The following is a 17,603-nucleotide window of genomic DNA, read 5'->3' on the forward strand; positions in this document are numbered from 1 at the left end:
GTGGTCAGACAACTCCGAGAACAGACTTTGGGGCAGATTTTAAAACATATGCAACCTAATGTGCACAATTGTACACCTGATTTTATATCGTGCGCGTGCAGCTGCGCGCATGTTATAAAATCAGGGGTCTGCGCGCGTAAGGGGGTGCACACTAGTGCACCTTGCACAGGTCGAGCCCTCGGGGAGACCAGCTGGCTTTCCCCATTCTGAGGCTGCTCTGAAATTGGAGCAGCCTCAGAAGGAACTTTCCTTTCCCCCCCCCCACCTTCCCCTCCCTGTCCCACCCCCAGCCCAAAAAAAAACAAACCCTCGTACCTTTGTTGTGGAAGTTATGCCTGCCAAGTGCCGGTGCGCGATCCCCCGGCACAGTGGCAAAGGGCTGCTGTGCCGGAGTCCTCGGCCATGCCTCCCGTCCCACCCCCTGCCCGCCCATTCACAAAAGCCCCAGGACCTACGCGCATCCCGGGGCTTTACACGCGCCGCTGGCCCTTATGAAAATAGGCCCAGTGCTCGTAACCCCCCTACGCGCGTAAGGCTTTGAAAATCTGCCCCTTTGTGTTTAAACTCTCATCCCCAAAGAGTTCTAACAAATAAAAGTCAACAACACTGCCCCAGTGTTCAGGAAGTCAGCTGGTATTAGGGCTACCGTCTGGGTCTGTGGCTGCTGGTCAGGCTAATCCTGGCCTGGTTTTACCTCCACCACGTGCATGTCCTCGTAATTCTTATTTACCTAAGAAAAGCTGGACTGCAATTCCACGTGAACCATGTGGTAAAAACAGGACTGGGGCTGCCTAACCAGCAGCCATGGAGCCAGTTGCCCTCTTTCTTACCAACTACAGATGATGCCTCCTTTACTCCAGGCGCCGAGCTAGTCATATTGATGCATTCTGGCAAGGGGCTTAGACGGGGTCATACTGGAGTGGGCTCTGCCTACTCAAAATCTGCCAGGCCCATTCACTGAAGGAGGGAGGAGATGCTAGAGGGAGAGTACAACAAATGAAGCCCACCCCTCTGGCCACCCACACTGCACCAAGAGGAGACATCAGACCAGTAGCAACTTGCAGATGCCATCTTGTTGGTGGCAAAATGGAAGCAGGCGCAGCTGAGCCAGTTGCCGGTGAAGCTGGATTTGGCACCAGAGAGAAAAAGGAGGAGGAGGGAGGGTCACTTTATAAGGCTTTCCTCGGGACTTGTGTGGAGATGGTTGGTCAATTTTGGACATCCAGTCCTCAAAAGCAATGTTTAAGGGTCTAAGTGGTGAAGACTTTTCTTCCATTCTGTATCTACGGGTAAAGAGAGACCACGAGGGATCAGCATTAAGTGTTGGAAAAAGGACAGCAGAGCTAATCAATCGAATAGAAGGGGTTTCAGAACCTGAAAGACTGTCTAAGGTGGGACTATTTACTTTTAAAACTTCTCCCATTTATCTCTCTCTTTATTTTTTTAATTACAATGTACAAATATATGAACAGGGACGTTGCAAGTGATTTTTTTTTTACCTCTGGAGGAAAAGGGCAAAGCATGGGGGTCATCCTTTCCAGCTAAAGGGGCAGACTGCATTACCCCTTCAGAGAACGGGACCTGCCACCCAAAAAGTGATAAATTATGAACACATTTGTCCATGGAGCGTGTCATGGCTGCCATGTTAATTTACTTAAAGCACTAAGCCAGTACTGGGGGAAAAAGAGGACCGTGGTCATGATGATGTTACTGCCCCGTGGGATCTAGTCATGTTTTCAGGCTATCAGTGATAAATTGTGCATGAGAGATTTGCATGCAAATTCATATCAGTATATGAATTGGTCCATGCCACCTTCTGAACTGCTTGGTGAATGGCATGTTTTCTTGCGTCATGCTCTCGGATTTTAGTCTTCAACCTGCTACTTGATTACTTGAGACTTAGATGACAATCAAAACCTCCATCATAATTTGGGGAGATTTGGGACCTTTGTTGGCAGTGTCAGCAGGTGAAGCCAAGACTGAATTTCCAGAAAGACTGTCGTATTCTCTTGCCCTTAGAGGTAGGACCCATCCAATTACTCATAATTGGCTGTTCCAGCAATACCAACGTCAACAGTTGGTGAAAAAATGCCCAGCACCTAAGGTGGCATGATGGATGCGAAATGATGATCCTTAGAGGCAGTCCCTTAGCAGGCTAGTATCGAAGAAGCTTTCATCACCACTGCCCATCCTCTGCCACGGAGGCCTTTGGTTTCCAGTCTTGTCAAGCCAAAATGTTATGCAAGCACTACAGCTCACAAGAACTTGATTTTCAATTAAAAAAAAAAAAATGTGTTGAGCCTACCTGGGGCAACCAATATTCTTTTACTCTTCACCTCCAATGGGATCCTTCCCAGTGCACCTGTCAAGCTACTTAAAATGGATTTCTAAAATGTATGCGATTATGCTTAATTTACCCAGGGCACATGCTCTCTTCATTCACTCATTTGACCAGACCATTCTCTATGTATTGAGGTCTCAGAGGCCTGAAGCCATATTGAACTGAGGAGTGTGACCAGATGTTGCGCTGTGAGAGGACTGCATGATTTATTTGAGAATTTAGAATTTGTCTGTATTATGTGGATGGACATCTTGCCTGCTCATTCTTTGTCCCACAGCTAACGGAGCACAAAGCTCAAGGCTTTACCCAGCCCGTCAGCTCAGCTAGTGCTTGAACTGCAAGGAGCTGATTAGAAATTCAGAAGAACAAGGTGTTAACTACTGTAATTTCCTTGTAAGAGGTACAAGGCTAACAGGTGGCTGTGCACGCCTAGTACAACATTTCTCATGGAGGCGAGCATTAAAGCAAGCAAGGCAGTGGAAAGTGCAGACCCGCAGCCCGACAACAACTCCTCTTCTGGTCTGCTGAGGGGTTCTGCTACCAACCCAATGTGTTCCTCTCGGAGCTGCTGCGCAGCAGAAAGCATTAAAGGAACCGATGTGTAACACATTTGTTTGTTAAATACCCAGCCGTGTAACATCATGCAAGCCCTCAGGCCCATAATCCATCCTCTCTCCCTCTTCCCTCCTCCCTCCACAACCCATCCTGAGCCTCTGTTCCATCCCTCTCACCTTCTCATTCCTCCATCCCCGTCTTGCTCTACTGCTCCCTCTTGGTTTCGTTTATGACACTTGAGGTGATGAACAATAAAAACTTGTACAAGCAAAATATGTAATTACAAGAATAATGATACATGTTCTCTGCTTTACTCCTTACCCTCTCTCTCTCTCATTCTTCCCTAGCGTAGGGGTTAGAGCAGAAGCCTGAGAACCCCAGAAAGCCAGGGATCAAATCCTTGCGACCTTGAGCAAGCCAGGTCACCCTCCATTACCTCAGATGCAAACTTACTGCCTGATTCACTAAGGGGCCGATGCAATATTTATGCCCAGAAAGCGGGTGCTTTCCTAATGCGCCCCCAGGCACCCCTCCTGGGGTGCCATGTAATATTTAAATTAAGGGACACGTTATTAACGGGAGCCCGAGAGCATCCGCCGGTTAGGAGAGGCAGTGCAGAAAAGCAGTTTTTTCTGCTTTTCTGTACTAGTTACGCGTGCTGTCCGCGGCAGACCCGCGGCACGCCCCCCCCCCCCCCCCCCCCCCTCACCTTGCTACAGTGTCTCCAGCCCCTGGTTCCTCCTCGCTGGCGGCAGTGGGCCGTCAGCTCTGAGAGACGCTTCCTCTCGGTGCCTCGCCCCTCCCTAGGCGAGCACGCTTCAGTGTTGCTTAAGTAGGGACCGCGGCGGGAGCCTAGCCACGGCCCCTGATGTTGATGTCAACGGAGCTACAGTCTTTAAGCGCAGGCTCCGCTCCCTAGCTTTGCCTTTGCAACAAGTCCCCTCGCTGGTCGAGAACTCGTTGCCTCCTAGAGATTTGTCTCTGCGTTCCTGCTCCCCGTTGTTCACGGTTCCTGTCTCCTCGTTCCTGCCTTCGTTCCATCCCTTGGATTGCTTACACGGACTTTGACTCTGCTTCACCTGACTACGCTATTGCCTATCTCCAGACCCAAAGGCTCAACCCGTGGGGAATGAGGTCTGGTAGTGGTGACGCTCCAGCGGCCTCTGTTCATTAGCCCACGCCACCTGCCTACGGTTGGGACCTGTAGGTCCCTACCTATGGGCTGCGTCAACCCCACCTCGGCCCAATGTTCCACCTCCGGCACAACGCTAGTTTAAGGAGTGCTCAGCAATTAATGCCCGCTCTGAGCAGGCGTTTATTTCTGATGGCAAAAATGTGCGTCCTAGACACACTTTTTTCTTGCATAGGGAGTAAATAGCTAATAGGCTCATTCACATGCATTTGCAAGTGATGAGCGCTTATAGTTTCACTCCGCGTTGGACGCACGTTGTAGAGGCGCCAATCCCCTTATTGCATAAGGGGATTAGTTAGCGCCTATTCAACCCTCATTCATCAGCCCACTCTTCCTGCCGATGGTGGGGACCTGTAAGTCCCTACCTACAGGTTGCATCAACCCCACCTCGGCCCAAGGGTCCACCTCCAGCGCAACACTAGTTTAAGGAGGGCTCGGCAATTAACGCCTAGACACACATATTTTTCCTGCAGTTCGATTTCATTGCATCTACCCATTGATGTTTTATATGTAAGGGCTCCTCCCAAAAGTTTATTATATTATTCCTATTTCACTAAGTTATCTGTTATATGTAAGGGCACCGCCCAAAAGTTTTTGTTCATTGTGAACCGATGCGATGTGCGAACGGATATCGGTATAAAAGAGATGTTAAATAAATAAATAAATAAATAAATAAATAATAGGCTTATTCACATGCATTTGCATGTGATGAGCGCTATTAGTTTCACTCCGTGTTGGACGCCCGTTGTAGAGGGGATTAGTTAGCGCCGATTCAACCCTCGTCCAACTGCGGGTTATACAGCTGAGTGCACTGTATTGCAAGGGCCCTCTAAGGCTTTTCTCCCATTCTGGGTCTATGGGAAAATACCTTGATGAATCAGGCACTTGACTGTGAGCCCTCTGAGGACAGGTACAATACTTACTATCCCTGATTGTAACTTGCCCTGAGTGCTCAATAAAAGGATGTAAGTTAAATATACAATCAATAATCTCCCCATACTCCTTCCTCCCCCAGTTTACAGAAGGATGACAATGCCGGGTTGTTTTTATTAAAAATACTCACACATATTGAGCCAGTAGGGTCATACAGAAAGTCTGTGACAGAGGCAGGATCAAAATGGAGACTGAGGAACTGGATCAGCGGGCAGTGCTGGGTACTCCCCATGTACAGGATCCCCAATTTGATCCTCAAGTTGGGTCTTTCACAATTCACACCCTGGCTTGGCTAGGGGTGTGAATTGTGAAAGACCCAACTTGACTGCCGGGGGGGGGGAGGAAAGAGGAAGGGCAGGGGAAAATCATGGTTATCCTTAAGGCTGGCCAGACTGACAGCCCAAACAGAACCCTAATCCATGGCACCAAGCCTCAGCAATGTTGCTGCAATGCCCAAATGAGGGCAGAAGAGTTTATTATAACAGGGGAAAATTCGAATACCTACATAGTTGTGAATGAAGGTTCCCTGCCTTGGTTCCAATTGAAGGAGAGGAGACAGGAGGCACTACCATGCCAAAAAAAAAACCCACAAAAAAAAAAAACAACTAGACTCAGGGAGATTAAGGGTCAAATTCAGTATGTTTAGTGAATCGAGGCTCACAGAGCCAGCAGGATCTTAAATTGCCTTGACAGCACACATGCTGCACAGACGCCTGGATGCTCGCCATAAAGAAAAAAAAAAAGTTTTGTGTCCTGTGTGGGCCGGCACAAGGCCTACCCCAAGATGCAGGTGTGCAGGCGCTTTTAAGACCACAGAGATGAGATTTTTTTTTTTCCTGAGACCTGTCACAGTTGTACACCATCTTTAGATAATTATGCACCTTGGTGCATGGAAAGGTCAGTCAGACACACTCAGCAAACAAAGAATCCGGATTTCTCCAGGGCCCAATACAATTACCAGAACTCTGCAGTGAAAACAAACACACAAAAACCCAACCCACACACACCATAAACACCAAAGCTCCTGCAGCCTCAGCCTGAAGCCAGCGGGACCATTCAGCTGTGCCCGAGGCATTTCTGGAGCCCGGCTGCTTTTCCGTCACGTGACCCGCAGGGCTATTTAAAGGGACCGCCCCGGCTGGGCAGATCAGTCTCCCTCCTCCTCTCTGCCTTCTGTAACGCGCACGGCCGGACAGACACCCACCATGGAGGCTTTCCTAGGCACCTGGAAACTGGTAGACAGCAATAACTTTGATGGCTACATGAAGAAAATTGGTGAGTGACAAAGTGTATTCCGCGTTAAAGTGCCTCAGAGGGAAAAGACTCAATTGTTAGCTTTCAGGGGTTAGGGGGCAGCTGTAAAAGAATCGGAGGACCTAGGGATTATCACGAACAAAACTATAAGAACTAGTATAGACGAGAAACTTTCTACAAAAGCAGGGCCTTATTGAAAACTAGTTACTATCATGTAGCAGAGGAACTGACCTCCTATCCTCTTCTAGACATAACTATACTGGCTTTTCTACAAAGATGTGCTGGATTTAATTAAAACTGGCAACGGAGGGGGGTGGGGGAACAAACGCATAGCAGCATTACTAGTGTGACTTGTTTAGCTATTGAAGCTGATGAGCCTCCCAAAACGACCGAAGACTTTTTTTTTTTTTTTTTTCCCCCACACTATTGGCAACTTCCAGGTGTAGAAAGCAAGTCTCCCGTTGCCATGAACGCTTTTTTTGTCTCTTTCAGTGATGAGGTGTAAAAATCTCGTACTAATTCCTTAGCTGGCATAGCGCTACAGCGAGTTACGTGGCTTTCCAAGGTTATGCAGGTTCCAGGGCCCCGCCGCGTGGGGAGGATGCTGACGCTCCATCGAAGCGCTAGGCACAGCTTGCTCCACCCAGGGCATTCCTAATATCCCAGATGTGTGCCCCCCCCCCCCCCCAAACTGGATTAGTGATGGGGAGCCTGGCTCCTCGTCACGATGCACAGAACTCTGGCGACCGAAAAGCGCCCTTCCTAAGACCTGCATCGTGTTGCTGCCTTTTCTATTAAGGGGAAAACACGAGTAGCTACTACATTGGCAACACGTAAAAAAAAACCAAACAACAGTTTAACATCCTGCTCTCCCGTATAATGGGAGGGGGGGGGGGTAAATCCTAAACCTACTATCTAATATATTTATATATATATCATAACTTGTTTTAAGGGGCTACCTAACTGGCAGTAACTTCTTATGCTTCTATTTATTTCTCTGTAATCTGATTATTATTATTGTTGTTGTTTAAAAGTTTTATATACCGACATTCATCAATGATATCACATCGGTTCACAGTGTAACATGAATGCCTGTGGTGGTGCTTTACATCGAACATGTTTAACATTTGCACATCTGATGTGATGTGCAAATGAACGTCAGTATAGAAAAACAATAAATGGTGCTTCAAAGTTTGCAATGAACATCTTATACTCCGGGGGGAGTTCTGCAGAAAATAGTAGAGGAGACCCTGGCATCCCACGAACTGAACATGTCCCGTGGCAAATGCTCCGTGGGCAGTGAAAAGGGAAGGTCCCCCTGTGCTGTGGGACACGCTCCGTTTGCAGTGACGGTAAAGGCCCAGTGTGCCCATCCCTTCTCCAAGCTGAACAGTCTTAAACCTCTTTAGTCTTTCCTCCTACAGAAGCTGTCCCATCCCCTTTATCATTTTGGTTGCCCTTCTTTGTACCGTCTCCATTGCAACTTTAGCTTTTTTTAAGCTAAATGAAGTTTGTTTCTCTAGTCTGTATGATCTATGGAGCAGGGACCAACCCAGAACTGTAGAAATGTGTGAAGTAGTGACCTAATTCTAATGCAGTTGACTTTTTTTTTCTATTATAAAAAGAATTGGCTATAACATTCTCTGAAGTAGGCTGGGCTGTTTTCAGTGGGAATTGGCTGAGAAAACATGACTCTGACATGTGTGGCTAGTGGATCAACAAAAAAAATGATAGAAACGCGTCTAGAATTTCACTAGAGCATAGATGACTTTTGTCCTGGAACAAGTGCTAGTTAGGGGCCCCACTTCTGCAAAAAGATTAGATACGGCTTGCTCACTGGGAACAAGCACTCTTCTGAAGTCCTGGAAAAATACAGCTGCCTAGGAAGGGTACGGCGTCTGACCTTGAGCTGGGGGCAGCCCATAAGGACGCTCTGTCCTGGTGCACACGCTTAATCATTACAGCACGTGCTGCACCTTCTGGGCCACTCTTCTGGCCATTAAGAACCAGAGGCGGTGAGGATCCAGACTCTCTCTTCTAGGAAGAGGAGGCTGAAGAGCCAGTTTCCCAGCCAGATCCTTGGTGCTTATCTGTGCATGGTTGCAGACTCAGGAAATGTCCTGGCAGCTAGTAAACGACAAATGCCTTGGCACTGATTGTATAGTAGCAAAAAAAAAATAATAAAGCAGGTCCTGAGTTTGGCGCCTTGGGCTCTAGTGCTGCCAGGCTGCAGTACTTGGGGAGGCCAGTTAACTCTAGCGTATGAAGTCCAACGTAATGGCCTTATAAAACAAAATTGCTGGTCAATATTAGGTTCAGAAACTGTCAGGCCTGATCTCCTGTATACCACTTGGAGACTTAGAAATACAGAAGGGAGCTTATCCAGTTTTGATTACCTGTCTTCCCCCCCCCCCCCCCTCCTCATAAGCAAGTTTAGGGGTGCAGGGACCTGTCTGCTACAGGACATTTCCAGTTGCCCTCCTACCTTACTTCATGATCCTAAGTCAGGAAAAGACAGTCTATTCTTCTCAAATACTCTAGCAGGCTATAGCACTTAAACACAATTGCTGTTTCTAACATCTTGGCCACTAAGCACCAGTCTTCCCTGAAGTTTCTGTACCCTGGGTTGCATCACACATGCCATAAACCTTAGCCTGCTTAATTTATTAATACTTATGGGTAACATACTTACCCCGGACCCCAGCTTCAGGCGATATCCCTCTGTTACATCTCTGAAGCAGATGCTGTCTGGAGAATGTGGACAGGGGGAGGCTTGGATACTGGCAGAGTGGACAGGTGGTCCAGGAAGGAGACTTGCTGGGCTATCTGGATTTGCTCTTGCCCCTCGCCCTCTAGGACTCTCTCTGCACCTGAGCAGGGGGGGGGGGGGGGTGTCTCCTGCCCTGGTCTCTTGACCACACCTAATCTTCTCCCTTCTCAATAGCAGGGCTGCTGCTTTGCTTCAAGACTCACCAGGGGGTTCTCTGCTTTCTGGGGTTTTTTTTGGTCCCCCTGTCTTATACTTTCCAGCTGACAAATAGTTATAATCATGTGGAGGGTCTTTCCCTCTCCCCATTACTGGGGGGAGGGTCCTTCCATGTTGCAGATTTTGTTCCTCTTAGTTTCTTTGGGGAAGAACTGCCATGTCTGTATGCCAAGCGGTCAATGTCTTTCTCCAACTGACCCTCAAGGGTCTGGGTCTTTCTGACTTCTGGACTCTCCTTGGCTGATCCCTACCTCCTGGCTTATGAGCTGTAGCTTGTATTGTCCTGTCTGCTCTTTTATTTAACCAGGCACTTGGTAATGTATCCGGGCAAGCTGTCTGGTTTGGTTCCCCCCCCCCCCCCCACTGAGCTGTGATAGTGCATTTGGGTGTCGGCACACTGGCCTGTATGTTTCTTGGTTATTATGACTCAAATTTGGTGATTCAGTGGCAAAACACAAGATCTCCCTATAACCCCCCTTGGAATTACTGCAGTATTTTCATTGACAAAGCAATGGTGTAAAACGCCCAATTCTACTCCACTTTTGTTATCTAGTATTGGACTTGAGACAGGACCCCCAAAAGTCCTACTGTCCTTCCCCTGTGGGGAGGGCACAAATGGGAAGCAAACCTGCTAAATTTAAGGATATATTCTACCAATTCTATGTAAACATTGTTAAGATACATAATCACTGTTTCTTGTAAACCAATACGAGGTGCAAACAGTTATCGGTATATAAAAGCTCTTAAATAAAACAGAAGGCGTGAGATTAACCACAATCTCTTGGGCTGCGTCCTCGTTAGTCCGGGGTTCACTTACAGACCAAGCTCATCAGGCTGACAGGGGCTGGGGAGAGCAAGCAGTAGGCTTGAGGTTTCCACCCATTGCACAATAGGGGGAGGGGTGACAAGTGTACCAGATGTACGGGGTCTGGGCTCCTACTGACCACTAGCCATAATCGGGGCTGGTGCAAGGGGATTAGGTGCCCGCCACCCTGATCACGCTGGATCACAAGCAGCTCCTCCCCCCCACAAGGCCTAGCTGGCATAGCGGTTCCACCGGCCCTGGCTATAATAGCTGCCTGGCTTTAAAAGGAGACTGGAAATGCCTTTGTGGTGCCTTCGCATCACCCCCCCCCCCTCACACACACACTGCCCACCAGCTCTAAATGGGGGGGGGGGGGGCTGGGAAGTGAGGCAGAAAAATATAAATATAACAGCACTGGTCTTCAGCTGTCTGTGCTGTAATCGTACTTTCCATGCATCAGTGTGGGGGCTCTAAGAAGCCCAGCAGATTTCCAGTCAATTAGGGTAGGCAGGACTTAAAGTGGGAAGCATTATAGAAATCAGTGTGAAAAGGAAGAATCTCGCCAGCCACCTGAATCATCTAAAAACATTGCGGTGTAAACTGCAGCTCCACTCCATTTGTGACATTTAGCAATGTGCTAACCAAGCAAATGGTGCAACTTTGATGTAGTATGACTCGTATTTGCAAGAAATACCCTCTTCTAGTCTGGGCTTCTTGACTTGTGCTCATCAGAAAATGGACATGGGGGGCCACTGAATTCTGCAGCTTCTAATGCATTCCCTCCCCCCAGCAGTGAACTTCTGACTCTTGGGACAATCTGTGTGACTTGGAAGAGGTGAGAAGCACTATCATGTGGCATTCAGATTCCCAGTGCTGGGCTTCTGCTCCTTTCCCCAGTTAGGGATGCTGTGGAGGTGGCACTCACAGCCTCAGTCTGGGGCAGGAGTCGTTGTACCAGCAGCATCCATTTACCAGATTTAAAAACTCATGTTAGCCACTTTTTTTTGGGGGGGGAGGCAGGCCTTGTACAACTGGGTATACATACCATGCATGGAGTGGCACACGAGGAGGGGGGGAGCAGCAGGAGAGCCACAGGCTGCTGGGAGAGCCCAACCTATCAGCAGCTGAAAACAAGACTAAGGCAACCTTAAGCTGCACACAACTCTCTCTCCCCATGGGCCCAACACAGGAAAGCCAATAGGGCTATGGTAGACATCATGCCGCTGTGTGGGAGCCCGTGTCACATACAGGCTCTCTCATGCATATGAGCGGGCAGTCTGGTCCTACAGCTCCCAATCCCATGACTGGAAATCAAATGATCCCAGGTATGGAGAGCAGGAGAATATTGGGTAGAACTTCAAGCTTCTGCTGCTCTGGAATATTAGGCCAAATGCATGCAAGCTTTTGATATTGGCTGTTTGGCAGTCTTCTCCTGAAATCATGAATGCTTCGTACATAATTCTGCTATAGAGGGCAGGGGGTGGTGTGCAAGGCTGTAACCCTTGTCTAGGGTACCTAATACCCTTCCCTGGGGTGGAGGGTGTCAGTTAAAATATAAATTGCTGGGGGGAGGGGTCAGCACAGGTTAGCAAAAGTGTTTTAGCACCAGCCCTTGGGTAAGTGTTTGGGAATGTGGCAAAACCTCCAGGCTGTGCATGAAGGCTGATGGTGCTGTAATGTGTAGTTTGTTTTTTTTTTGTTTTTTTTTTTTGGGGGGGGGGGGGGGTGGTTAAAGCTGTCTTCTGCATGGAATGTGGCACAGCTCCCCATAGAATGAAGGACAATATGCACTGGGGGAGGGGTGGTGGCAACAGTTGTCCTCAACCAGTCCACTAGAATTCCTGGAGGGTCACTGTGCCAGTACAGCTGTCACTAATGACCTGGAGTCAATTGGTCACTTTACTTCCTCTGGCCATAATACAGTTGCATACAAGCAAACGCTTGTCAGTGCACATAATGTCTCATTCCTCATGGCAAAAAGTTTGTTCCTAGTGCCCCTCACCATATGGGGAGAGATTCTGGGCATGTAGCCTAATCTTACACTGCAGGGAGGGATAAAGGACAGGTTTAGTTCTCAGGCCCCTTTTGAGTGTACTGTAAGATGTTGGACAAAACTTTAGACCACAGATCTGTTACTCGGGCCTTCCTTGGTAACAGCCTTTGGATGACTTATGTGTGCAACAAGATAACACAGCCTGCAAAACTCCCAAGCATGCTAGTAAAAGCTGTGTAATACAGGTATAGAATGATGTTAATCTTCTATCCTTCTAATAAGAGGAGGAGGATAAGGAAATACCTAACAGTACCTGAATGTAAACCAAGTGTCTGATAATAATAAATAAAAATAGCATATTTTCTAGGTATTGCAAGTGAGAATAGTGGAGGAAAGATAAGAGCCAAGACATTCTAACATTGAATTACATTTTTAAGAAAGTTAAAACATCTGGTGTTGAGCCAGGCTTGGGCTCCTGCTGTTGATACATCAGCAGGCTTTGGTTCTCTCCACTCGCCTTATTCTGCAGGATGTTATAAGGCTGTTTAATCTTTCTCTATGATCGTACAGCTCATGGCTGCCATACAACGGAAGCATTCCTGCTTTTCAGGTTTTTGATCCTTTGTGTTCAGCCATGACAATGGTGGTGGTCAGTGCTAACTCAAGGGGTCCCAACACCTTTCTATGAGGAGGCTCATGGAGAACATAGGTCCTTTTGGATTTTGCTGGGCCAGGGGAATGGGAGGAAAGAGCCCCCTCTTGAGCTGCTTTTTTTTGGGGGGGGGGAGGGGGCACATGTTGTTTTAGTACTCTGAAAAGCAGTAAGGCATGATTCCTGATAGTATAAGGGTAGTAGAGGCCTACAATTCTAGGCTTCTCTAAGCTGGCAAACCTGTCACACTTCTAGCAACCTTGCTGTCTCTTCCCCTTCCACTGTGGGGCAGGGAGGGTGACCTGGAATATTCATGGCTGGTACTCATTTGCATGCAGACTACATGCCAGACCTTTTGGCATAGGTAAACAAGCCTCTCCAGGCAAAACATTTTGGCTTTGGTATGAGCTTTGACTTCTGCATCCTGGGGAGTGGGGGATAAGTCCATGCCTTGCCAAATCTGAAGAGATGATAGTTGGGGCATACCAGGGACCATCATCCTTATCTGGCTTTTTCTGCAGAACCCATGGCTGCACTTCAGCCTCTCTCCTGTCTAGGCAGCACAAATGCCACAATCCATGGTGGCCTTGCACTGGCATGCCCTGCCCTTGCCTCTCTGAGCTAGCAGTAATGGCAGAATGCGCTCCTGCCAGTGCTGCTGAATAGAGCTGTTGCTGCCAGGGGCCTCATCTGGCCCTTAGGCCATAGCTTGGGGACCCCTGCTCTGACTGGTCTGTGCCACTAGCCAAGTAACCATGGAAAGCAGTATAATACAATCCTAGGGGGTGGGGGTTAAGGGTCACTCAATGCGCTTGGTGGACAAAGCCAGTGAGGATCTGTTATCTCAAGTCTTTAAGGCTGGGACCCACCAATTGAGTTTGAACTCTAATGTTGAGGTTAAAGTTACACCACAGTGTTCTGTATTTATATTCTGCTTTTTTGTACCACTGTAAAGCAGTTTACATACAGGTTCTTTCCTTACAGGTGTCAGTTTTACAGTGAGGCAGGTGGCTAACCTGACCAAACCTACCACCACTATCAGCATGGAGGGGGATACAATAACCATGAAAACTCAGAGCACCTTTAAGAACACAGAGATCAGCTTTAAATTGGGAGAGGAGTTTGCTGAGACAACTGCTGATGACAGAAAAGTCAAGGTAAAGTGCTTACCACCAGTAAGACTAGAAAAGGTATCTATGCCATACACTGCAAGGCTTGATTCCTTCATTTATATGGTAATTTTTTTTTTCTCTTACCAAGGAACTTACAAAACTAAAAAAAAACCCCCAGGATAGCCTTCATGGAATGCTGAAACAAAAAAAGTTAGATGGCAGACCCTAAGGCTGACAGGGGGAAAAGCTCAAAGTAGCAAGCAAAACAATCCTGGAATTGTGAAACTTTGTATGCTCTATAAACAATATTCTTCCTCAACTTTTAATTTGCTGGAATCTGTTTGGTAACAGAAATTAAATATAACACATGAACTAAAACATTTTAGCAATGAATATGATTTCTTTGTATTTAGAAACTATAAACTGCTTTAAGACCACACAAAGGGTAAAACTTAGTGTTGACAAAACACTTATCAATTCAGATTGGCCACTGTTGGAAACAGGATGCTGGGCTTGATGGACCCTTGGTCTGACCCAGTATGGCATTTTCTTATGATGAACTGCCAGGAATAACGAGGCCCTACAACAGCCATCTTGCATCCATAGATCAGCCCCACACTTCTATATGCCCCAGGAGACCAGTGCAGGCATTCAAGCCAAATATTCTGGGGCTCAAAAGAATGCAGCCCCCAAATATGGTATAACTTTAGTCTGTGCCAAAGGCCACATCTCTCTGAATAGAACGAACTAAAGCCACCATGTGGCACATTTTATGCCAAGGTAACACTCGCTAAGTCCCTAATTCTGATCTCTTCACAGTCCATTGTGACTCTGGATGGGAAGAAGCTCAACCACATTCAGAAATGGGATGACAACGAGACATCACTGGTGAGAGAAATCGAAGATGGCAAACTTATTCTGGTAAGGGCTGGTGCTCAATGTGTGGATCATGCAGCAGATGAGGCGTAAAACACTTGTTCCATGCCTTACTAGCTGGCAAGATAAGACAACTTGTCTTGTAACCCTATTTAAATGCCTTATACATGATGGGGAATATACAAATTCAGGCCTCATAAGAATGAGGCAAGAGGTCACTAAGGATACTTGGAATAAGGCTGTAGGGCAACAATAGTAGAACTATGTATGTCTTAAGTTTTTATTGGGGGGGGGGGGAGCCTACACACAAACTATATAAAACATTGACATCTTACAGGCTTGTACACACTTGTGGTGGCTAGCCAGCAGTGGCCTCACAACGTCAGACCAGCCTGGGTATTCACTGCCCAGCACACAGCAGACCACATGACTGGAGCAATCTGCCCACTGGGGGATAACAGATTCTCCCGCTAGGCCAATCAGCTCCTGTGGCTAGCTCAGGGTCTTCAGGATATCCACAATACATCTCAAACTGGCCACCCCTGAAGAAGCTCATTGGAGGTAAATGCAGGATAGAGTAGTCTGAACAGCAGAAATGGCAGCCTGTCATCAACTAGGAATGTTTGACATAACTGTTCCCAAAGGAGTCTGCTCATCCCTCAAAGCCAGTTTTTTTTTTTCTTGATCCATGGGTTTTTGACTGCCATATACTCTGCCCACAAGAGAATATGAAATACTTCCCTTGCCTGCCCCCCAAAATGCTATTAAAACTATTCCTGTAATACCTCATTGCAGTTTGATTTTTAAGATTGCTCTCTACAAATTCTCTGTGCATGTAACTTCTTTTTTTTTTCTTGTACCATTTCAGACTTTGACCATGGGTGACGTTGTCAGCACACGTACTTACGAAAAGGCCACATAGACCGCAGTCCTGCTCAACTCATCCAGCACTGTCCAGCCTCATTAATGAGTTAAGATACCATGGAACTGATAGCTAAGGCAATCCTGCCTGAATGCATCCAAATCTTTCTCTGTCCTGGTGTCTGTTCAGTAATCCTTCCTAACTTTGGACTTGTTTGGTCATAATGTGAGTAACTCTGCTATGGCCACTCCTTTTCCTGGTATAGACTGGAAGCATGTACACAATGACTTGGATCTAGGGTTAGAAATAATGCTACCCAACCTTCTTACAAACTGTACCAGTAATGGTGTTACTGACCTTGTGAATATTTGCACTCCAGAGAACTCCCACTTATTCATTGGAGTTCCTTTGTCATTAACCACAAACTTAATAAAAGTTATTGTCAGCAGAAAATTCTCTCTGGTTTTAAATCTTAAATTTATAAATGTGTATACTGTCTGAAAATGGAGGACCATTAACCCTTTCAGATCTGTCAAAGGTCACATGCATATTTAAAATATACCCAAACTAAGAATATTTTAGCTTGCCATGCATGCATCACATGAAAGCAAAAACTAAATCATTAAGGCCCCCAACCCTGCTTCAGTCCTCTGCTGGCTAAGCATGAAACTGATTAAGAACTCCGGCCAGCTCTGCACAAACAACGGATGCAACATAGGGCACTAACCAAACATGTTATCTATTGTCCAATACAAGCCCTCTCATTCTTCCAGCCATTACAGCCTCTGTATCTGTTATCTCCAAATGTCTCAAACTAAGCAGAGGACCTTACTCTCTGACCATTATTTCTAATACTGTTAATGGCTCTTGGTTGTCTAATGCAGTTAACAGTACACACTTTTTCCCTAGTACTAAGAGTAGAAGTGCTACTCTGACATCCCAGCCTGGCTTGCTCTGACCATAAAGCCTTCAAATTAGTTCTCTAAATCTCAGTGGAGCTGGACACAGTCCTTCTGAGCCTCTAACATCAGATTTGTCTACAGTTCAAATCTGACAGTGAATGGCTACCCCTGTTTACATGAGTGCTAGAACAATAGGGAGAGGACCCAGAACTGACAACTGGGATTCCTTCATGAGCTTGATTCAGTGACTGAGACACATGATAGTTGTATCAAGCACAGACATCAGCAGTTGTGTGCAGAAGCAATACTAGGACTGGATAGTGGTGGTTCCAATTGGGACACAATCCAAATGCTTAGCATTATCAGGCATGGAACAGCTCAAGTGTTCATGCTGGTAGCTGCCCTATTTTGTTACCAGCAAGTGTGAGTTAAGCTATCAACATACTAGATCCCTAAACCTTATAGGCTGAAAAAAAAATCAACTGGGTAATCAAGTCAGACCAGTTAAGTCATTCTCATAAGCCATGCTCTTGGCAAGGACCAAGTCACTAGCCTCAATGAGATTTTAAGTCTCTTTAGTGTAGGCTAAAATACATCACCCTCTACAAACTTAGTAAAACATTGGCTGCCTTCACTGTACAGAATAGATTCTATAGGTTAGGTAACCCCTGGATTTTTATTTTGTCCAGAGAAGGTTAATGCCCTTAGAAACTTGGCACATTATGCTCCAATAAATAACCTTGATCTACTTCCAGGACTCCTGGGATTGTACCTGGCCAATAGCTTTGCTTGACTTCTTGCTCTATTGCTTTACAAGGTATTGACTGGAGAATGAATGTTAATAACCAAAGCTTTCATGACCATAACTTCCCTAAAGGGGTTGTTTTAATGGTGTGAGATGACAGTGGCAGCTTTTTTTTTTTTTTTTTTTTGTACACCAGTTCTAATCTTAATGTAGCAACCTCCATAATCTCCCACTAGGGCTAGAACCTTTTAAGTTGGTAACCTGGCAGTCATCAGTGCTGTGGGAGAGGTTCCCATAAAAACTTCCAGGCCACAGGCCTTAGACACAACCTACACAAACTGGCTTCTATATTAGTTTTGATCTGTGCATGTAGTGGTCAGAGGACAAATGCAAAG

At 46.6% G+C, this 17,603-nt stretch overlaps 1 protein-coding gene across 1 annotated transcript; it reads left to right on the plus strand.

The window, feature by feature from the left end:
• The first annotated feature begins 6,142 nt into the window (after positions 1 to 6,142).
• On the plus strand, positions 6,143 to 16,014 carry FABP3 (fatty acid binding protein 3). Its single transcript, XM_029571715.1, has 4 exons — positions 6,143 to 6,296; positions 13,696 to 13,868; positions 14,643 to 14,744; positions 15,568 to 16,014. Exons 1-4 carry the CDS (start codon positions 6,227 to 6,229, stop codon positions 15,619 to 15,621), a joined length of 399 nt encoding a protein of 132 aa, XP_029427575.1. The 5' UTR covers positions 6,143 to 6,226; the 3' UTR covers positions 15,622 to 16,014.
• Positions 16,015 to 17,603: the final 1,589 nt, after the last annotated feature.

Source organism: Rhinatrema bivittatum, chromosome 11, assembly GCF_901001135.1.
Source record: "Rhinatrema bivittatum chromosome 11, aRhiBiv1.1, whole genome shotgun sequence".
Lineage (NCBI taxonomy): Eukaryota > Metazoa > Chordata > Amphibia > Gymnophiona > Rhinatrematidae > Rhinatrema > Rhinatrema bivittatum.